Source organism: Cervus canadensis, chromosome 33 (genome assembly GCF_019320065.1).
Source record: "Cervus canadensis isolate Bull #8, Minnesota chromosome 33, ASM1932006v1, whole genome shotgun sequence".
Taxonomy (NCBI): Eukaryota; Metazoa; Chordata; class Mammalia; order Artiodactyla; family Cervidae; genus Cervus; species Cervus canadensis.
Window position 1 is genome coordinate 4,428,797 of NC_057418.1, and position 19,110 is coordinate 4,447,906.

Here is a 19,110-nt window from a genome sequence, read left to right on the forward strand (position 1 = left end):
GTTTTGAACAATAAATCTGACTCCTAAATTCAATCTTCTTTCATTATTCTGCCTGAGATGTCATGAGCTTTTTTTTTTTTTTTAAATCCAGAAAACTTCCTTCCCTTATCATTTTTATTATTTGGCATTGTTGTTGTTCAGTCGCTAAGTCATGTCAGATCTTTGCAACCTCACCAACTGCAGCATGCCAGGCTCCCCTGTCCTTCACTATCTCCCAGAGTTTGCTCAAATTCATGTCCATTGAGTCAGTGATGCTCTCAAACCATCTCATCCTTTGCCACCCCCTTCTCCTTTTGCCTTCAATCTTTCCCTACATCAGGGTGTTTTCCAGTGAGTCGGCAGGTGGCAAAGTATTGGAGCTTTAGTTTTAGCATCAGTCCTTCCAACGAATATTCAGGGATGATGTCCTTTAGGATTGACTGCTTTGATCTCCTTGCAGTTCAAGGACTCTCAAAGGTCTTTCCAGCATCACCATTTGAAAGCATTAATTCTGTGGTGCTTAGCCTTCTTTATGGTCCAATTCTCATATCCATACATGACTACCTGAGAAGGCATAGCTTTGACTATATGGACCTTGTTTGGCACAGTGATGACTCTGCTTTTTGACTGGTAATACCTATTATTCTTGGGTTAGATCCAAAGGATGATATTCAAAATATTTAGCAGTTGGTTTGACAGCCAACATTGCACAGGACAGTTAGAACAAACACCAGCCTTAGTGCGGTAGCAGTTTGGAGGCTCCGTGGTGAATTTAGTTGCAGCATCTTAGGGAAGTCCCTCAAGTGCCTGACTTCTGAGGGTGGAGGGGCCTATTACCATCCAACATGGAAGCATTATAATATTTCAACAACTTACACATTTTTTGATATTCTAAACATATATCTCAAGTTGGAATATCTTACTCTTGCTCTGTCAAGTCTGCTATTTACTGCCTTTAACATGAATTTTAATAGTGGTTTTATTTTCCTTTAATTTCCTGCACTAGCTTGTTTTTTTTTTTTTCTTTTCATAGCCTGTTTTTGTCTTGTAGAGGTCACGTTCCCTTGTGCCTTACTAAAAATCATGAAACTCTTCTGTTGATAATTTAATGCTCCTTTCCTGATGTTTTGTGTAGCTTTTTATCAAAGGCCTCATAGTGATTTTTTTTTAATCATTTTTGAGTGCAGAGAAGTTTCCCCAGGTTTTTTGTGAAGAAACTTATCTCTCAATGCTCCCATTGGGTATGGTAGAATTCCTCTTTCACACCTGAGCTTGGTGGTCAGGTAGATATGCTGAGCTTGGTAGGTGCTTCCTAGTGTTCGTTCACAATGCCCTTCCCCAGGTGGAAGCAGCCCTTCCCAGATCTAGCCTGGTGAGGGGTAGCATAGGATACAGGAGAGAAATCCTCTTGCAGTTTGTTCACTATTTAGCATAGAGGAGACTGAAAAGGTCCATCTAGTCACAGCTGTGGTTTCTCCAGTACTGTACGGATGTGAGAGTTGGACCGTAAAGAAGGCCGAGGGCTACAGAATTGATGCTTTCGACTTGTGGTGCTTGAGAAGACTTTTGAGAGTCCCTTAGACAGCAAAGAGATCAAACCAGTCATTCCTAAAGGAAATCAACTCTGAATATTCATTGAAAGGGCTGATGCTGAAGATGAAGCTCCAATATTTTGTCCCCCTGATGTGATGAGCCAACTCATTGGAAAAGACCCTGATGCTGGGAAAGATTGAAGGCAGAAGAAGGGGGTGACAAAGGATGAAAAGGTTGGATGCTATTACTGACTCAATAACATGAGTTTGAGCAAACTCTGAGAGATAGTGAAGGACAGGGAAGCCTGGCATGCTGCAGCCCATTGAGTCGCAAAGAGTTGGATATGATTTAGCGACTAAACAACATCAAGACTGAAAACAAGCCACCCTATATTCCTTATAGCCAGTAGGATTTAAGACTCAGTAAGCCCATGATTTAAGACTCAGTAAGTCCGACTCTTTGCAACCCCATGGACTGTAGCCTACCACGCTCCTCCGTCCATGAAATTTTCCAGGCAAGAGTACTAGAGTGGGTTGTACATTTCGTTCTCCAGGGGATCTTCCTGACCCAGGGATCGAACCTAGGTCTTCCGCATTGTAGGCAGACGCTTTACCATCTGAATCACCAGGGAAGTCCTAAGCCCATGAGAGCTATTTTATTTGGATTCTGAGAGCAAATTGATTTTTAAAAAACACTTCCCCTAAGAAAAAGCTTCCTACCTTGTTTCTTCTGTTTAATTTCAGTTAATTAATTAACTGAAAAAATTAATTAAATTTCAGTTTAATTCCATACAATATGTGTGACTATGAACCTTTTCAACTTTTTGATGATTCCCACTGTGTTACTGAATTTGACCTTTGGAGACCTTTACTAAATGCAATTCATTACATTTTTCTTCTTTCTCTATATGCTGACTTCTATTTCCTTTACCTGAAAGATAAAATAACTCCTTTTCTTCATTGTAGGAAGGCCGATTAATAAAGAATCCTATAAATTGACCTTCAAATTTAAACTCTTGTATTCCTGGGAAAGGTGTAATTTTCTTTCCCTTCTGCAAACGTTCTTTCTCATGGATGCTGATGGGCAGAGAAGGTTGAATTTTATTTTGTAATGTGCTAGATTCTTACTTAAAAAATCAGGCTTGCTTTTTACTTCCATAGCAGTTGATTTTTATTTTGGTTGTTAACCTTGAAATGATCCTCAAATATTTTTAATGCTTGAGTGTAGGATCTTGGAGCTAAGTTTATCCACATTCCTCGATGTTGTGATCCATTTATTCTGCCCAATCACTGTTATTGTTCATCCTTCTTATATTTAGTCACCAATGTGTAACTCCATTAAAAAAAATTGGTTGACAGATGTATCCCGTTTCTTCTGGCTTTTTTCCTTTCACATTAAGAGCATTTTTTTATAGACTCATGGAATATTAACTTAGAAGGGCCATTGACTCCTTTTCATTTTTGCCTTTTTATATTCAATATACTCTCAGTTGTATGCCTTTCTTTCAAGATAGGAATAATTTTTCCCTTTTGCTGAGCCTTTCCTATATGTCAGATAGTGGAATAAGCATTTTTAAAAATATCATGTAGTCCTTGCAACAATTCAGTTACACTGATAGCCAAAATTTAGAGCTGATTAGTGGCAGAACAGGGATTTAAATCCAGGTTTGGGTGCATGCTAAGTCACTTCAGTCATGTCCAACTCTTTGCGACCCCATGGACTGTAATGCACTAGGCTCCTCTGTCCATGGAATTCTCCAGGTAAGAATACTGGAGTAAGTTGCCATGCCCTCCACCAGGGGATCTTCCCCACCCAGGGATCAAACCTTTATCTCATGTCTCCTGCATTGACGGGCGAGTTCTTTACCCCTAGCGCCACCTGGGAAGCCAGTTTTATCAGACTTAAACTCACCTCCTCGACCATAACCCAGAAGATCCAGGGCCACTTTCTGATGCTTCCACTAGCTCACAAGGGAGGCTTTGGGCTTTGCCCTGACAGTGTGTTTTTCTTATCTTCAGGATAGCTACCTCCTAGTGCTGTTTTGAAAATAAAATGATGTATAGAACAGACTTTTGGACTCTGTGGGAGAAGGCGAGGGTGGGATGATCTGAGAGAATAGCATTGAAACATGTATATTATCAAGTGTGAAACAGTCCAGGTTGCATGCATGAGACAAGTGCTCAGGGCTGGTGCACTGGGATGACCCAGAGGGATGGGATGGGGAGGGAGGTGGGAAGGGGGATCAGGATGGGGAACACATGTAAATCCATGGCTGATTCATGTCAATGTATGGCAAAAACCACTACAATATTGTAAAGTAATTAGCCTCCAACTAATAAAAATAAATTAAAAAAAGAAAAGAAAATGAAACAAAGCATTTGAAGATTCTAGTGTCACTTCTGTCACTGGCTTAAAGGGATGAGAATGAGTCAGGACAAGTGGCAAATCATGGTTGGCTTGCTGATTTAGCAGTATGCAGACTTGGAAATGGGAAGCAGAATGGAATCTGAGTCTGAAAGCAGTGGGGAGCGTGAAGAGTACTTTTCCTTTTCTTTGAGAGTTGGGCTGCCTGTGGTTCTGCTAGGGTTCTCCGGGCCCCTGACGGGAACAGTCCTGTAAAGGCAGGCTCTCATGTTCCGTGATAGTGAGGATATCTCTTTCTACTAGGAGATTTCATGTTTGATTTAGATGGTGGTCTCTATTCTGAAGATTTATTGTCTTGATTCTACGTGAAACATTGGAGGATATATTTCTCTCAGGATCACATTTATCAGATCTGTCTTCTCACAAGAGTTAATCATCTACTTTACTTTTTCCTACCCTAAAATCAAATCAAGAATTTTAATATCTATATTTGCAGCCAGAATTTACAGACATTTGTATTTGCAAATTTCTACTTTGGATAACCACACTGTTTATCTATTAAACTTCATTTCAAGGAAGTCTACAAGGATATGCCTTCCAAATTGCATTGTAAGTGCTGAGTAAATTATTGCTCTGTGAATGATTTCCATGTAAGTAGTTGTAAATGATAGAGGCAGGCCTTTACTATCTATTCATGAAGCATCAACAAAAGAAAATAGCCCTCATTTGATTGTCTAGAGAGATGAAATAGTGGTAAAACCATGCAAAGAACCACAAAGTTATTTCTCTGACACTATTCCCATCTAATATTTTCTTGTTTCTAATATTAAGGAAGCCCAGCAATTGATGTTTTAATACTGTATTTCCAAAAATGCATTAAATTCTTTCCAAGTCATGAAAGTAAGATTTTCAGGTTTTTTGGTATGATTTTTGAGTAATAATAAATAGCTTATTGAATATCAGTCTTTGCTTTTATATAATTATTGTCAAGATATCATTTATTATAGAATAATTAGAAAATACAGGGAATCAAATAGCAGAAAATCAAAATTACCTGTGATTTTATCTTCTAACATAACCATTTCCTAAATTTTGGGCAGCACTTTAGATTTTTTAATACCTGAAATATTGTACTAGCTATTTTGTAGCCTGTAGCATTTTAACTATGTAATATTACAACCATTTTCACAGACATATTTATACTAATTATAAAATAAATCAAATATTCCCTCTGTGGATTGATGCAGCATTATTTAATGAACCAATCTCTGATGGATATATAAGCTAGTTATTCCCTGTCTCACTATCATAAATGCTATTGCAGTAAACCTTAGCAGTGATTAGGATTAGGGGTGTGTGAGTATGTGTGTGTGTGATATAAAATACATACAAATGGCTTACACAGCAGTTTATTTCTCTCTCACATGGAGGAAGTTCAAAGGTAGGTGCTCCGGGATTTAACGGTGCTCAGTAGGATCTAGTAATCAGGCTCCACCTATCTTGTTGCTCTGCTTTGCAGACTGTCTGTTCCCAAAGTCTTGTCTTGATCAGAGGTGTTCTGGAGGGCTGGTTACTCAATTAGTGTTCTTCCCCAGGAGGAAGGACGGTTAGGGTGAGAGAGTGGGCAGAAAAAGTTTGACCATATACCTTTAGTCAATTTTCATCTAGGGAAATGTCAAGAAATACAGAAGACTCCTTAAAAAGTACTATTTTTTCATGCAGGTAAATATTTTGAGAGGAAGGCGCTGAGAAGTCTGACCCTTGTAAAATGATAGTGGCAGAAATGTTTTCCAGAATTACAGACTTTGCTCTCTGAAGCACGTTGTGCACATTCAGACCTGCGCATTCCTACTGTTTTCACTGAGCAGCTACTTGAGCCAGAGTCTGCGCGCTGATCTGAGTGTGTATCACATGTTAGAATAGAAACCTGGAGTCATGCTTCTGTGCGTTTCAAAGGGTCTGGCTCATAATAGATTTTCAGTAGAACAGGATGAGGAGCGGAAACCTTAAAACCAGTTATGTGAGATTTGCTGGATGAAATGTGGAAAGAGGGACCATGAAGGGTTTTTTATAAAATATTTGAAGAATTGAAATGTTTCATGGGGAAACAGTTTTCTATATGAGCTCACTCGGGTAGAACCAGGGCTAGTGGATGTTAGCTCCAGTAAGACAGATTTTTTTTTTTTTTTCCCCAAATTCAGCATAGTGACTTTTCTAGCATTCAGAGCAATTCAAATTTAGATTAGACTAGTTTAAGAGAAAAGTTATTCAAGATCAACAGTAGAACAGTAGGAAATAGGTTTTTTAAAAAACTGTACCACTAGGCTTCCCTGGTGGGTCAGTGGTAAAGAATCCGCCTGCCAATTCAGGAGACGTGGGTTTGATCCCTGATCCAGGAGGATCCCCCACGCTGTGGAGCAGCTAAGCCTGTGTGGCACAACTACTGAGCCTATGCTTTGGAGCTCCTGAGCCGCAACTACTGAACTCACGTGCTGTAGAGCCCAGGATCTGAAACAAGAGAAGCCACTGCAGTGAAGCCCGCACACTGCACCTACAGAGTTGCCCTGCTCCCCGCAACTAGAAAAAGCCTCTGCAGCAAAGAAAACCCAGTGCAGCCAGAAAAAAATAAATAAAAATAAAACTTCTAGGCAGGTTCAGTGGCTCAGATGGTAGAGAATCTGCCTGCAATGCGGAGACCCTGGTTCGATGCCCGGGTTGGGAAGATCCCCTGGAGAAGGGAATGGCAGCCCACTCCAGTATTCTTGCCTGGAGAAACCCATGAGCGCACTGCAGTTGGAGAGCAGCCCTGTATACCGCGCAAAGAAGACCCTGCACAGACCAAAAAGATAGACAAATAAAAATAAAAATTTAAATTGTACCACTTACAATAGCAACAGAAATCCTCAGATACATGAGAATAAATTTGACAAAAGAGATGCAAGACCTCTACATGAGAATGATAGAATACTGAAGAAGGATATTAAAGAAGATCTGGAGAAATGAAGAGATACTTTGTTCTTGGGTTGGAAGATTTGATATTGTGAAGATGTTGTCTCTCACCAAATTAATGTATATTCAGTGATAATTCTAGTCTAAATCCTAGCATTTTTTTTACAAGTCCATCCTAAAATTGGTAATGCAAAGGGGTAAGGATAGTCAAGGCAATCTTGAAGATCTAGACCACAGACATCAGTACCCTTATAAAGTGGGGGTTATTAAAATCTGTGGATTAGTATAAAGAGACCAGTGGAACAGAATCAGAAACCTTTAATAGCACATTTATATTTATTTTTAAATTGAAACTGTGGTACAATGCAACAGAGAAGGGATTTCTTTTCATTCCGTCATGGTTGGGCAAGTAGAAATCCATGTAGAAGAAAGCCATGAATGTTGATCTTTACCATACACAGTAATGCCATTTGCAGCAGCATAGATGGGCCCAGAGATACTGTGTGAAGGAAATCAGACAGGGAAAGAAAAATACCATACGACATTCCTTATATGCGTGATCTAAAAAGAAATGATACAAATGAACTTACTTAAAAAATGAAAATAGACTCACAGACTTAGAGAACAGCCTTATGTTAATCAACGGGGAAGGAGGAAAGGAAAGGATAGTTAGGGAGTCTGAGATCAACATGTTCACACTGCCTTATTTAAAATGAATAACCAGTGAACCTGCTGGTTATAACCAGTATAACTTGGGGAACTCCGCTCAGTGTCATGGGGCAGCTTGGATGGGAGGGAAATTGGGGGGAGAATGGATACATGGATAGGTAAAAAAAATTTTAATATATAAACTCATTTTATAATAACTAAAAAAAAGATTGTCAACTTTGTTATCAGACAATTATAGTTGTAACCACAGTGTACCGCAAGACACTCACTAAAATGAATACACATGTCGATGAGAGTATGGAACATGTGGAACACTTTTACACTATTAGTAGGTGTGTACTGTACAGCTGTTTTGGAAAACGCAGAATTTGCTGAGGCTTAAAGTACATGAATGCTATATCCACAAAGCCCCACTCTTCAGTGTGTGCAACGGAAAGGTATACATATATTCAAAAAAAGGTGCACACAAGAGTGCTCACAGCAGCACTGTCGGTCACAGCCAAAACTTAGAGACAACTCAAGTGTTCATCAGCTCCACATTAATTGTGAAATAGTCATAACAGTGCAAAGCCACACGGCAAAGAGCAGGTCAGCTACAACTACACACAGCAACGTGGATGCATTGCACAAACTGTTGAGAGGAAAAAGCCAGATACCGAATGGAATTTTCATCAAACTGCAGTTCAGAACCGGGGCAAAAAGCAGTGGTGTCAGAAGTTGGGGAAGTGGTTTCTTTGTGGCATGGGGTATGGTTGCAGGGGATTCTCGCTGTGCTTCCCGCTTCTGTTCCTAGCTGAGCTGGTGGGTAGAGGGGAGAATTAAGTGTGAGGGAAGGTGCCTTTCTTCTGAAGGGCTTTGAGTTAAGTAGTTTCCAGGAAAGATTTCTTTTGTAAAGGATCTTAAGAGATAATGATTAATAGACTCTGTCAAGAGTCCCAAGGACAAATAATCATTTATTAAAAAGGCTGTTTTAGAAGAATAGGAGAAAACTAGGTTTGGATAAAGGCATTTGATTTCTGCTCTTTTATTTTTATTGCAATAATTTCATATCCATTTTCAAAAAAGATAAGGTGGCTGTTTAAAAAGTCAGTGTAATGAGTAAATAGAAATTGGAAGAACAAAGCAGAAATGAGGTAAAAGGAGAGAATGGGTATGGTATCTACAGGGTAATCTCAGAAAATGAACTTGAGCGTACAGCTTTCCTCTTACTTCCAGGACATCCAGAGGCAAAAGAGAATCAACTATAATTTCCTAGGTTGAGAGTTATTTTCTTTGTCACTAAAGCTCAGGTGCACATTTCGTCCCTGAAGTATTAAAAAGGCAACGCTGAATGACATAATGGTGCATGTCTTCAGTAATAACGATATGACAGATGTGTTAATTATTGAGTTTTAGGTTGTTTCTTATGATGACCTTCTGTGAAAACGAAGAGAGGGTAATTACTCAGGGAATGTAATGTTGAACCAATGCTTTTGCCTAGTACTCCTGCCACTTGTGGTTTGGGGGTGACATATAGCATTTGGGGATTTTTTTCCTTTTTTTTCTTTTTGGCTACTTTTCAGAGAGTGAGTTCACACTGTTTCTGTCACCCAGGTGCCCGGGAAGAAAGCAGCATGCAGCAGGCGCAGCGCCGGTCGGCCGTCTTTCTGTCCTTTAAGTCCCCGATCCCATGCCTGCCCCTGCGCTGGGAGCAGCAGAGCAAACTTCTCCCCACGGTGGCCGGCATTCCCGCCAGTAAAGTTTCTAAGTGGAGTACGGATGAGGTAGGTTTTACTTTCTTTGTCTGCCCAGGCACCTGACGTAGGAGTACCGGCTTAAGGAGTGGGCAACATGAATGCGTTCGGGGCTTAGTCTTTTTTTCTAAAAGAGAAGAAATTATTCTGAGAGAAACAATGAAAACACAGGTTGGATATTTGGAACCTGTACCAGTGAGACTCTGGCTTCTGTTTCAGAACTGGAATTTTGATCTTATTTTTTAACAGGTGTCAGAATTCATACAGAGCTTACCTGGATGTGAAGAACATGGAAAGGTATTTAAAGATGAAGTAAGTGTTGAGCTGAATTGCAGTATGTTTCTTAGTGGGGGACACAGCACTGAGACGCAGTGAATAGTGAAATATTCTAAATTGGCAGAGGAGGGAAGAGATGGGTTATGTTGAAATTGACAAAGTGATTCTGAGTTGTCTAACAAGCAGCGTTAATCACTTGTATAAAAACATGTAAGATGAGGAATAAAGGAAATGTTTGTACCATTTTATGATGCCCCACAGCAGTAGCACTAAACTCATTTAAAAAAACAAACACAAAACTTACTCGTATACATTTATATAGTATACAGCACAGAGAGAAACCAAAGCAAGAAATAAGCAACATTTCATTTTTCATAAAGTAAAATTAGCTCCCACTGTTTAATTTTCAAGTGTCATTTTAACCCCAAGATTAACTCCATTTGATGCTTATAATTAATATTACCATTATTGCTAAAACAGCCCCTTAGATCTTATACATTTCTCAGTGTTGTTTATCCTAACTGACATGCATTACATTTATTACCATCTGCCATTGGAAGATTATTTTATTGGTTGTTTTCATCTGCCCGTCCAAAACGTCAATGTAAGGTATGGTTAATAATGATACCACCTCTAGTGAGCATTAGGACAAAAAGGAATTCGACCTCTAACTACACTAGAAGCCGGAGACTCTTTTCATTAGAGATCTTTAAAAATAAGCCACTTGCCTGTCAGCTCCTCCAAGCAGAACAGTCCATTAGCGCGTGATCTTGGCTCCCAGAAGGTACAGTGAGGACTAAGTCATCTCAAAAGTCTTTGTCCCACATCTGCTGTCTGCAGTAATAAGTTATCTTGTTTGTACCTGTGTTTAGCCTCCACTGTTCAAAATGGCACATTTTCTATTAAGAACATTGCAACAGAGTAAGCGTGTCGGGACTGCCAAGAACCCGGCCACCAGTCGCCAGTGTCAGTATGCTGTTAGCTATCGTTTATGCTCTATGTGGATGCCTGTGAAAATGCACAAGGATCTGATTTTCATTAGCCTTTTTCTGACTTACATTATTTCAGAAATGTTCTTTCTAGTGGATCTTTAATTTGCAGTTACTCAGATTTTGAGCTTCTTAAGGCCCAAGTCCTAAGTATCTTTGTCTTACTCTCAGTCGGTTTTCCATCCCTAAGCAGACTTATATTCCTGCAGGGAGCCATTGTTCTTTCTTTGAAAGACCCTTTGAAAATGATGCAACAGTTTTAAAAATAAATTTCTAGTATATATATTTTATAAACACTACTTTTGGTTCTGTTGATATCTAGACAGTTCGTATAGGTTGCTCTGTTATTTAGTTAAAGTAAGATTCAAATTCACATGATATGTTATTTCTTTGAATAATTCCTTTCTTCATATTATCTTTGGAGACACTCCTTAAGCACCAATCAGATAGCCTCAGAGGCAGAGTCTTCTTTTGAAGAATGAGGCAGTGAATGTTCTCTGTCCACGTGTCATTCATACATTCATTCCACTCTTCATTCATCCTGTGAACTCTTGTTAAATGACTCCCATGTGTATGTTACTACATGTGATGCTCTGGTGAGAGGGTTAATTCAGAAGTAATAGGACATGATCCTTGCTCTCAAATGTCTCACCAGGTCAGCAGGTTTGAGTCCTAGAAGAAAACCAGAAAGCAAATCTAAAGTCTTATAATTCATCTCTGAAAGGCAATTAAATGCAGGTGTGGGCTTTTATCTGAAACCATCCTTAACTTCTGTTTCTCTTATACACTCCACATTTAATCAGTCAAAAAACCCTATTGGGTATATTTTAAAAGCATGAGGATTCCAGCTCTTTCTCCACCATGATCTCTGTGGTCAGAGTCACTGTCATCTGCCAGTTGGATTAAAGCAGTAACTTCTAGCCAGCCACCTTGCTTTTACTTCTGCCCTTCTATAATTTATTTCCAGCATAGCTGGGATGATTCTGCTAGAGCGTTAAGTCAGATCATGTCTCTCCTCAGTTCAGACCCTTCTGGTAGTTAAATCAGGGTAAAAGCCAAGCTCCTCACCCCCCGGGCTACAGTCTAACACTCTATTGCCTCTCTCACCATCTGACCTCTTTGTCCTCTGCCCACTGCTGACACTGTTCCTCACGCAGACCTCCTTGCCGTTCCTTGCATTCTCCAGACACACTCCTGCTTTCCTGTCTGCCTGGCATGCTCTTCCTCTAGGTGTTCACATGGCTCACTCCACTTCTCAGCGTCCCATCCTAACTGTCCTCCTTCAGACTGCCACCTCCCACCCCTGATCCCACTGCCCACTTACATCTTCAGCCAGCAGTTTTCTCATAGCACCAATCACCTTTTAGAATTAGTAATTCTTTTTGTTGCTGTTGTTGTTTTTTTTTTTCATTTATTTTTATTAGTTGGAGGCTAATTTACAATATTGTAGTGGTTTTTGCCATACATTGACGTGAATCAGCCATGGATTTACATGTATTCCCCATCCCAATCCCATCTCTCACCTCTGTCTCCACCCGATCCCTCTGGGTCTTCCCAGTGCACCAGCCCTGAGCACTTGTCTCATGCATCCAGCCTGGGCTGGTGATCTGTTTCACTCTTGATAATATACATGATTCGATGCTGTTCTCTCTAAACATCCCACCCGCGCCTTCTCCCACAGAGTCCAAAAGTCTGTTCTGTACATCTGTGTCTCTTTTTCTATTTTGCATATAGGGTTATCGTTACCGTCTTTCTAAATTCCATATATATGCATTAGTATACTGTATTGGTCTTTATCTTTCTGGCTTACTTCACTCTGTATAGTGGGCTCCAGTTTCATCCATCTCATTAGAACTGATTCAAATGAATTCTTTTTAATGGCTGAGTAATATTCCATGGTGTATATGTACCACAGCTTCCTTATCCATTCATCTGCTGATGGACATCTAGGATGCTTCCATGTCCTGGCTATTATAAACAGTGCTGCGATGAACATTGGAACATTGGGGTGCACATGCCTCTTTCAGATCTGGTTTCCTTGGTGTGTATGCCCAGAAGTGGGATTGCTGGGTCATATGGCAGTTCTATTTCCAGTTTTTTAAGAAATCTCCCACACTGTTCTCCATAGCGGCTATACTAGTTTGCATTCCCACCAACAGTGTAAGAGGGTTCCCTTTTCTCCACACCCTCTCCAGCATTTTCCCCTAAAATCAGGAACAAGACAAGGGTGCCCACTCTTACCACTACTATTCAACATAGTTTTGGAAGTTTTGGCCACAGCAATCAGAGCAGAAAAAGAAGTAAAAGGAATCCAGATAGGAAAAGAAGTGAAACTCTCTCTGTTTGCAGATGATATGATCCTCTACATAGAAAACCCTAAAGACTCTACCAGAAAATTACTAGAGCTAGTCAACAAATATAGTAAAGTTGCAGGATGTAAAATTAACACACAGAAATCCCTTGCATTCCTATACACTAACAATGAGAAAACAAAAAGAAAAATTAAGGAAACAATACCATTCACCATTGCAACAAAAAGAATAAAATACTTAGGAGTATATCTACCTAAAGAAACAAAAGACCTATATATAGAAAACTATAAAACACTGATGAAAAAAATCAAAGAGGACACAAACAGATGGAGAAATATACCGCGTTCATGGATTGGAAGAATCAATATTGTGAAAATGACTATACTACCCAAAGCAATCTATAGATTCAATGCAATCCCTATCAAGCTACTAACGGTATTTTTCACAGAACTAGAATTAGTTAATTCTAATTTGCTTGTTATGGTCTTTCTTATAATCTGCCTCCTACTCCTCAAATGTAAACTGTACAAGGAGTTTTTGTTTGCTTAGTTTTGTTTTTATCTGCTTTAGTCTCTGCTATATGCCCAGGCCCAAGAATAATACTTAGAATATGTCCTCAGTCATGTCCGACTATTTGTGACCACAGGGACTGTAGCCTGCCGGGCTCCTCTGTCCGTGGGGATTCTCCAGGCAAGAATACTGGAGTGGTTTGCCATTTCCTCCTCCAGGATCTTCCCAGCCCAGGGGTCAAACCCAGGTCTCTTGCGGCTGCTGAATTGGCAGGCAGGTTCTTTACCACTAGCACCACCTGGGAAGCCCATTTAAAATATAATGGGTACTTAATAAGTTTTTGTTGAATGAATATATTCATCCCTTTACGCCCTGAGAAAGACATTCAGAGAGCAGGTCGCTGTAATTTGTGGAGTTAAAACATTGGAAGAGAACTGTGAGTGCACTGTGAAAGAGTGATGAGACGGGAGGCGAGAGCCCCAAGTCCCAAGTCCTCCTTCAGAGTTTCCGGCCTTTAGTAAGGTACTTAACCTCTGGAGTTAGACCAGTTTATGTGTATTATGAAAGCATAAACAAAAAATAAACCCAGCCATAAATCACAGTAATTACTGTTTTTAGAAAGTCATTTCTTAATTTACTTCTTTCCAACTGAGTAGAAAAGATGGCTGCACATCAAAGCAGCTTGTGAGAAACCCACTTCCCTGTGAGTTGACTTTTAGATGAATAAATTTGACTCTGCTCATAGTCCCCATTTGGGGGTGTTATTGCATATAAGAAAGATCTGCTTATCAGGAAACGTTTGTACACCCGAATCCCTGTCTGTGGTGTTCTAGTGTTGCATGTAGAAAACAGCTGATAATTTAACCTTGAATATGTCCCACTACCCTGTGTCCAATCAACTCATAATCTTTTGTCTTTTTTCCTTCCTTTTAGCAAATTGATGGAGAGGCATTTCTGCTTATGACCCAAACAGACATTGTGAAAATTATGAGCATTAAGTTGGGCCCAGCACTCAAAATTTTCAATTCTATCTTGATGTTCAAAGCCGCAGAGAAGAACTCTCACAATGAACTTTGAAGGTGGTGAATTTTGAATACCATCAGCTTTCTGCTTTAAAGCTCATATTTTACTCAAAGCACAAAGACAGTTGTAACTTCTAAGTGAGAAGTCTCCAAAAATCTAAAGAGCAATGCTATCAGATTATTTATATTCCTCAAGAGACAATATATATGAATTCTTACAAAAGTGCTTGAGCTTTTAACCAGGTACTGTCTAACAACAGTCATCTTTCGGTTCTGTTCACTGAGCTAAATTTATCTTTGTAAATCTTTTTGAGGCTGGGGGTGGGTGGGGGGTGGGGGACTTCATTAATTATTTATGGAAAAAGTGGGGGGGCAGAGTAAGAACTTTTGGCATTTTGTAAACATTGTTGAATTCTCTTTCATGTACACTGTTTCTTTTTCAATACTTTCAGGAACCTTTTTTATATAATCAAACTTCAACTTAAACCAAATTAGTCAAAACCTGGCTAAGTTTAGCCAGTGGGACTGTTATCTGTATTGCTAATTCTGTGCCATATTTTGAATTGCAACATTATGCTAAGTATAACTTTGCAAGTCATGATATTGCCTAACTGCTTGTCCTGATTCATTGAGGCTGAATAGTTGTAAAAGTTACCTTCCTTTAAATCAGTGTTTTTACTTTTGCACGCAATTATGAAATGTTAAACAAATTACTTTCACCAGCATCTTGACTATAATTACCAAAAACATGTATATAAATAATGGAATTAAAAAATAAAATATATAAACATAAATAAGGTGATGTATTTGAATGGCATCAGACTCATACATTGTGGTGCCCTGTGTGTTTACAGGACTCCAGTGATATCAAAGGAATATACAGTTATATTTAAAGGGGGTGCTGTTTGTATGATCTTGAGCTGTTTATGAGATGATATTGAGCTTTTCTCTAATTGTCATTGAAATAACTGTGGTGCTTTGCAGAGGTGAAGGGATTGTTCTGTTGATGTAAACACTAATCCCGAAAGAGCTCTGTCTTAGACCTTGCAGTGTCCTCCAAACCCAAAGGTTTTCTTCAGTGTTGGCTAAAGAGAGAGTGTATAGATTTTACTGAAGAGGCAAAATTTGAGGGAGCAACCCCAGTTGAGGCAAACATTCTAAATGCTCACAGATCAGGGAAGTGACTTTCTAAAGCTCCATTTTGGAGAGACCCTTTTCTCCATAGAAGTGTTTGCCTCAGTATAGAAGCGTACAGATGCACTTTAATTGAAAGCCCTTGATTCCCTATAAACTGAGAGCTGGTAGTGTTTCTTTTGCAAGAATGCATTTCCAATGCAAAAGGTAAATTATTTTATCAGGCTATGTATGTAACTTCTATTTCCAGGATTGGATATTTATCCAAGGACTATTTTAAAAGTAGAAAGTAAGTCTGTAGCATGTTGTCTGAATTCTGGGGAAAGTTTCACCTTTCTCTGTAGTTGCTCATTTTTTCTCATGTAGGGTTCCCTTGATAATCTGCCCTGCCCCACACCCTGTTGGAAGTCTATAGTGGTCCTTTGCTTTTGTCGTAATTCAAGGTAAAACAGGGCCCATGACATCTGCCATGGCCCCTTCATTTCTTTGCATGAGTCTGCTTAAAAAAAAGTTTTTCGTTGTTAGTTTTTATTTTCTTTATGTTTTGTTCAGAGTTTGTACATTCAAGTTGCACTTGTTATACCTGACATGAATAAAATAAACTCTTAATTGCAGATACCTTTTTTACATATGTATGATTCTTAAAAATAGAAGGGGTGAATGAGAGGAGGAGTAATATCAAACATACAGCATTAGATAGCTGTGTAATGGAGCTGTAGGGTTCAGAGCTGTTGGTCACGCTATGTCCCAGATGATGTGAAGAGTGACAAAAAGGAAGAAAAAAATTAAAAAATGTTATTTTTAGGTCAAGTAGAGTTCACATACATTGAAGACTTCTTTTTAAAAAAAAAGAGCCTTTAAATCTTACTGAAAACATCCATTCATTCTGAGAAGCATGTTGTTTGTGTTCGAGGCAAGATATTAAGCACCCCTGTTAGGGTGGAACAGTCTACCAAAAGAAGTGGAAGCTTTCACCATTCCATCCCTGGGATATGCTCCAAGAATGGACTGAGTTTTAACAGAGGAAGTAGGGAGCCCATGGTGACAAGGAGGTCCCTGAAATGAGAGAAGCAGGTTTGAGGTAAGACAAAAGTGAGAGATGAGAAATGTGGAACTTGACAGGACCCTCCCATCAAAAGGCATTTAAAAAAACTTACAAATACTCTATGAGCCAAAGGAGTCCTGCCTGGAGGTTAACATATTATCCCAGGCTGCCATTTTGCAACTTTTGGGTTCAGTGGATTCAACCTCCAACGAAAGTAGGGTTAGGTTGGCGAAGCAATATTGAATATTTGCCAAGTGGCATGGCCATGCTGGACATTGGAAATAGATACACCACTGAAAGAATGAATTTTATGGGACTCTACCCTCATGGTCAGCTTATGTCTGTCATGTTCAAAGCGAAACTTCACTGAAGTTTACCTGCAGCTAGTTCCACCTCTCTCTCTCCACCTCCAGCCCAAAGGAGCAAAGAAAGGTTTTCATTCAAGGCTAACTCTTAAAAAAAAAAAGGTAATACACAGAATTGAAAGAGACACATGTACCCCAATGTTCATTGCAGCACTGTTTACAATAGCTCAGACTAGCTATTGTAAATAGCTAGATGTCCATCAGCAGATGAATGGATAAGGAAGCTGTGGTACATATACACAATGGAATATTACTCAGCCATTAAAATGAATACATTTGAATCAGTTCTAATGAGGTAGATGAAACTGGAGCCTATTATACAGAGTGAAGTAAGTCAGAAAGATAAACACCAATACATTATATTAAAGCATATATATGGAATTTAGAAAGATGGTAATGATGACCCTATATGCGAGATAGCAAAAGAGACACAGATGTATAGAACAGACTTTTGGACTCTGTGGGAGAAGGCGAGGGTGGGAATGATTTAAGAGAACAGCATTAAAACATGTATATTACCATATGTGAAATAGATCGCCAGTCCAGGTTCGATGCATGAGACAGGTGCTCAGGGCTGGTGCACTGGGATGACCCAGAGGGATGGGATGGGGAGGGTGGTGGGAGGGGGGTTCAGGATGGGGAACACATGTACACCCATGGCTGATTCATGTGAATGTATGGCAAAAACCACTATAATAATGTAATTAGCCTCCAATTAAATAAATTAATTTTTTAAAAAAGGTAATACAAATGAAACATATTTACAAAACAAAGACTCATAGAGTTAGAAAGCAAATTTATGGTTACCAAAGGAGAAAGGGGAGGGGAGAGATAAATTGGGAGTTCGGGACTGACGTGTACACAGTGCTATATTTAAAATAGTTAACCAACAAGGTCCTCCTGTATAGGGCAGGGAACTCTGCTCAATATTCTATAATAACCTAAGTGGGAAAATAATCTGAAAACAAATAGATGCATGTGTATGTGTAACTGAATCACCTGGCCGTACACCTGAAACTAACACATTAATCAACTATACTCCAATCCAAAGTAAAAGAATAAAAATTTAAAAGGCCAGCCATAGAGATTGTGAACCTCCAAGGGAAAGCACTCTTTTAGAACTTGGTAAGTTCATTCTGGAGAACAGGAATAAGATTGTGAAATTTAAAAAATTGGAGTGGGGAGGGAATAATTGGGAGAAATAAAAGAAACTTTATAAGGAACTAAAGGCACATTGCAGTGAAAGGGAAGAAATGAAAACTTCAGAACAGGGACTAGTTATGCAGAAATGTACCAGATTGTTCTTGCCTGTCCATTCTCACATAAGCAGTGAATAATCATTGCAGAGGTGGGCAGCTGATCTCAAATTTTCTTTTTTCCCACTAAAGCATTTTAATGAACAGTCAGAGATAAAGACACTAGTATTTTGCAGTATTTCTAGAGATGTGTTATAAAAATTTCTTCAATAAAATGAACCCTTCTTAAACTTAAATAATTGGATGCAATAACCCAGAAAATGTCCATTGCACTGTGATGCCATATTAGCACACTTAAATTCTTCAGTCTTTTAAACCAATTAGTTCTTTCAAAACTAAATAACGTCAAGATTGTGATAACAGCAAGGGGCACCTTAAAACCATCATGTTTGATAAATTACAATGTGGGATTCTGGGCTGGATGAGGCATAGAACTAGGGCTCCTGAGAGGGACTGGAGAGCTGATTTGGGAAGGCCCTAACTTGGAAACTGGGAGCTGGGGCCCTGGGAGTGAAAAGCCAGGTTCTTATTACAGATCCAAACTAGCCCATGGGGCAACCAAGGCATATGAGGACACTGGAGGTCAAAACGAGGGAAAACCAGAAACCTTGGGAGACAAGAACAAGCTGTATCACTGTTTCTCAAGGGAGGGAAGCAGAGGAAGAGGAACATGGGTCCCCGATGATGAAAACCTGTGCCAGCGAGAGCATCCAGCAGAGAGGAGACCTCAGAAACAGCCACAGTTCTCAACAGATGGGATGGAAGGAACCTGAACAGCGGCAGGGCAGGGCAGCAGGCGGAAAGAGGAACTGGGAGGCTGTGTGCGGAGCTAAGTCACTCAGTCGTGTCCCATTCTTTGCGACCCTGTGGACCGTAGCCCACCAGGCTCCTCTGTCCATGGGGATTCTCCAGGCAAGAATACTGGAGCGGGTTGCCATGCCCTTCTCCAGGGGATCTTCCTGACCTAGGAGTTG

General features: G+C 39.6%; 1 protein-coding gene across 10 annotated transcripts in view; it reads left to right on the forward strand.

The window, feature by feature from the left end:
- L3MBTL3 (L3MBTL histone methyl-lysine binding protein 3) overlaps positions 1-16,088 on the forward strand; it is a 108,466-nt gene extending 92,378 nt beyond the window's left edge. For all 10 annotated transcript variants that reach the window (XM_043457091.1, XM_043457092.1, XM_043457095.1 and 7 more), the window contains 3 exons: positions 9,088-9,257; positions 9,477-9,539; positions 14,248-16,088. In XM_043457091.1, coding sequence (XP_043313026.1) covers positions 9,088-9,257; positions 9,477-9,539; positions 14,248-14,391 — 377 coding nt within the window. In that variant the 3' untranslated portion in view covers positions 14,392-16,088. The remainder of the gene's footprint in view (positions 1-9,087; positions 9,258-9,476; positions 9,540-14,247) is intronic.
- The last annotated feature ends 3,022 nt before the right edge of the window (positions 16,089-19,110 follow it).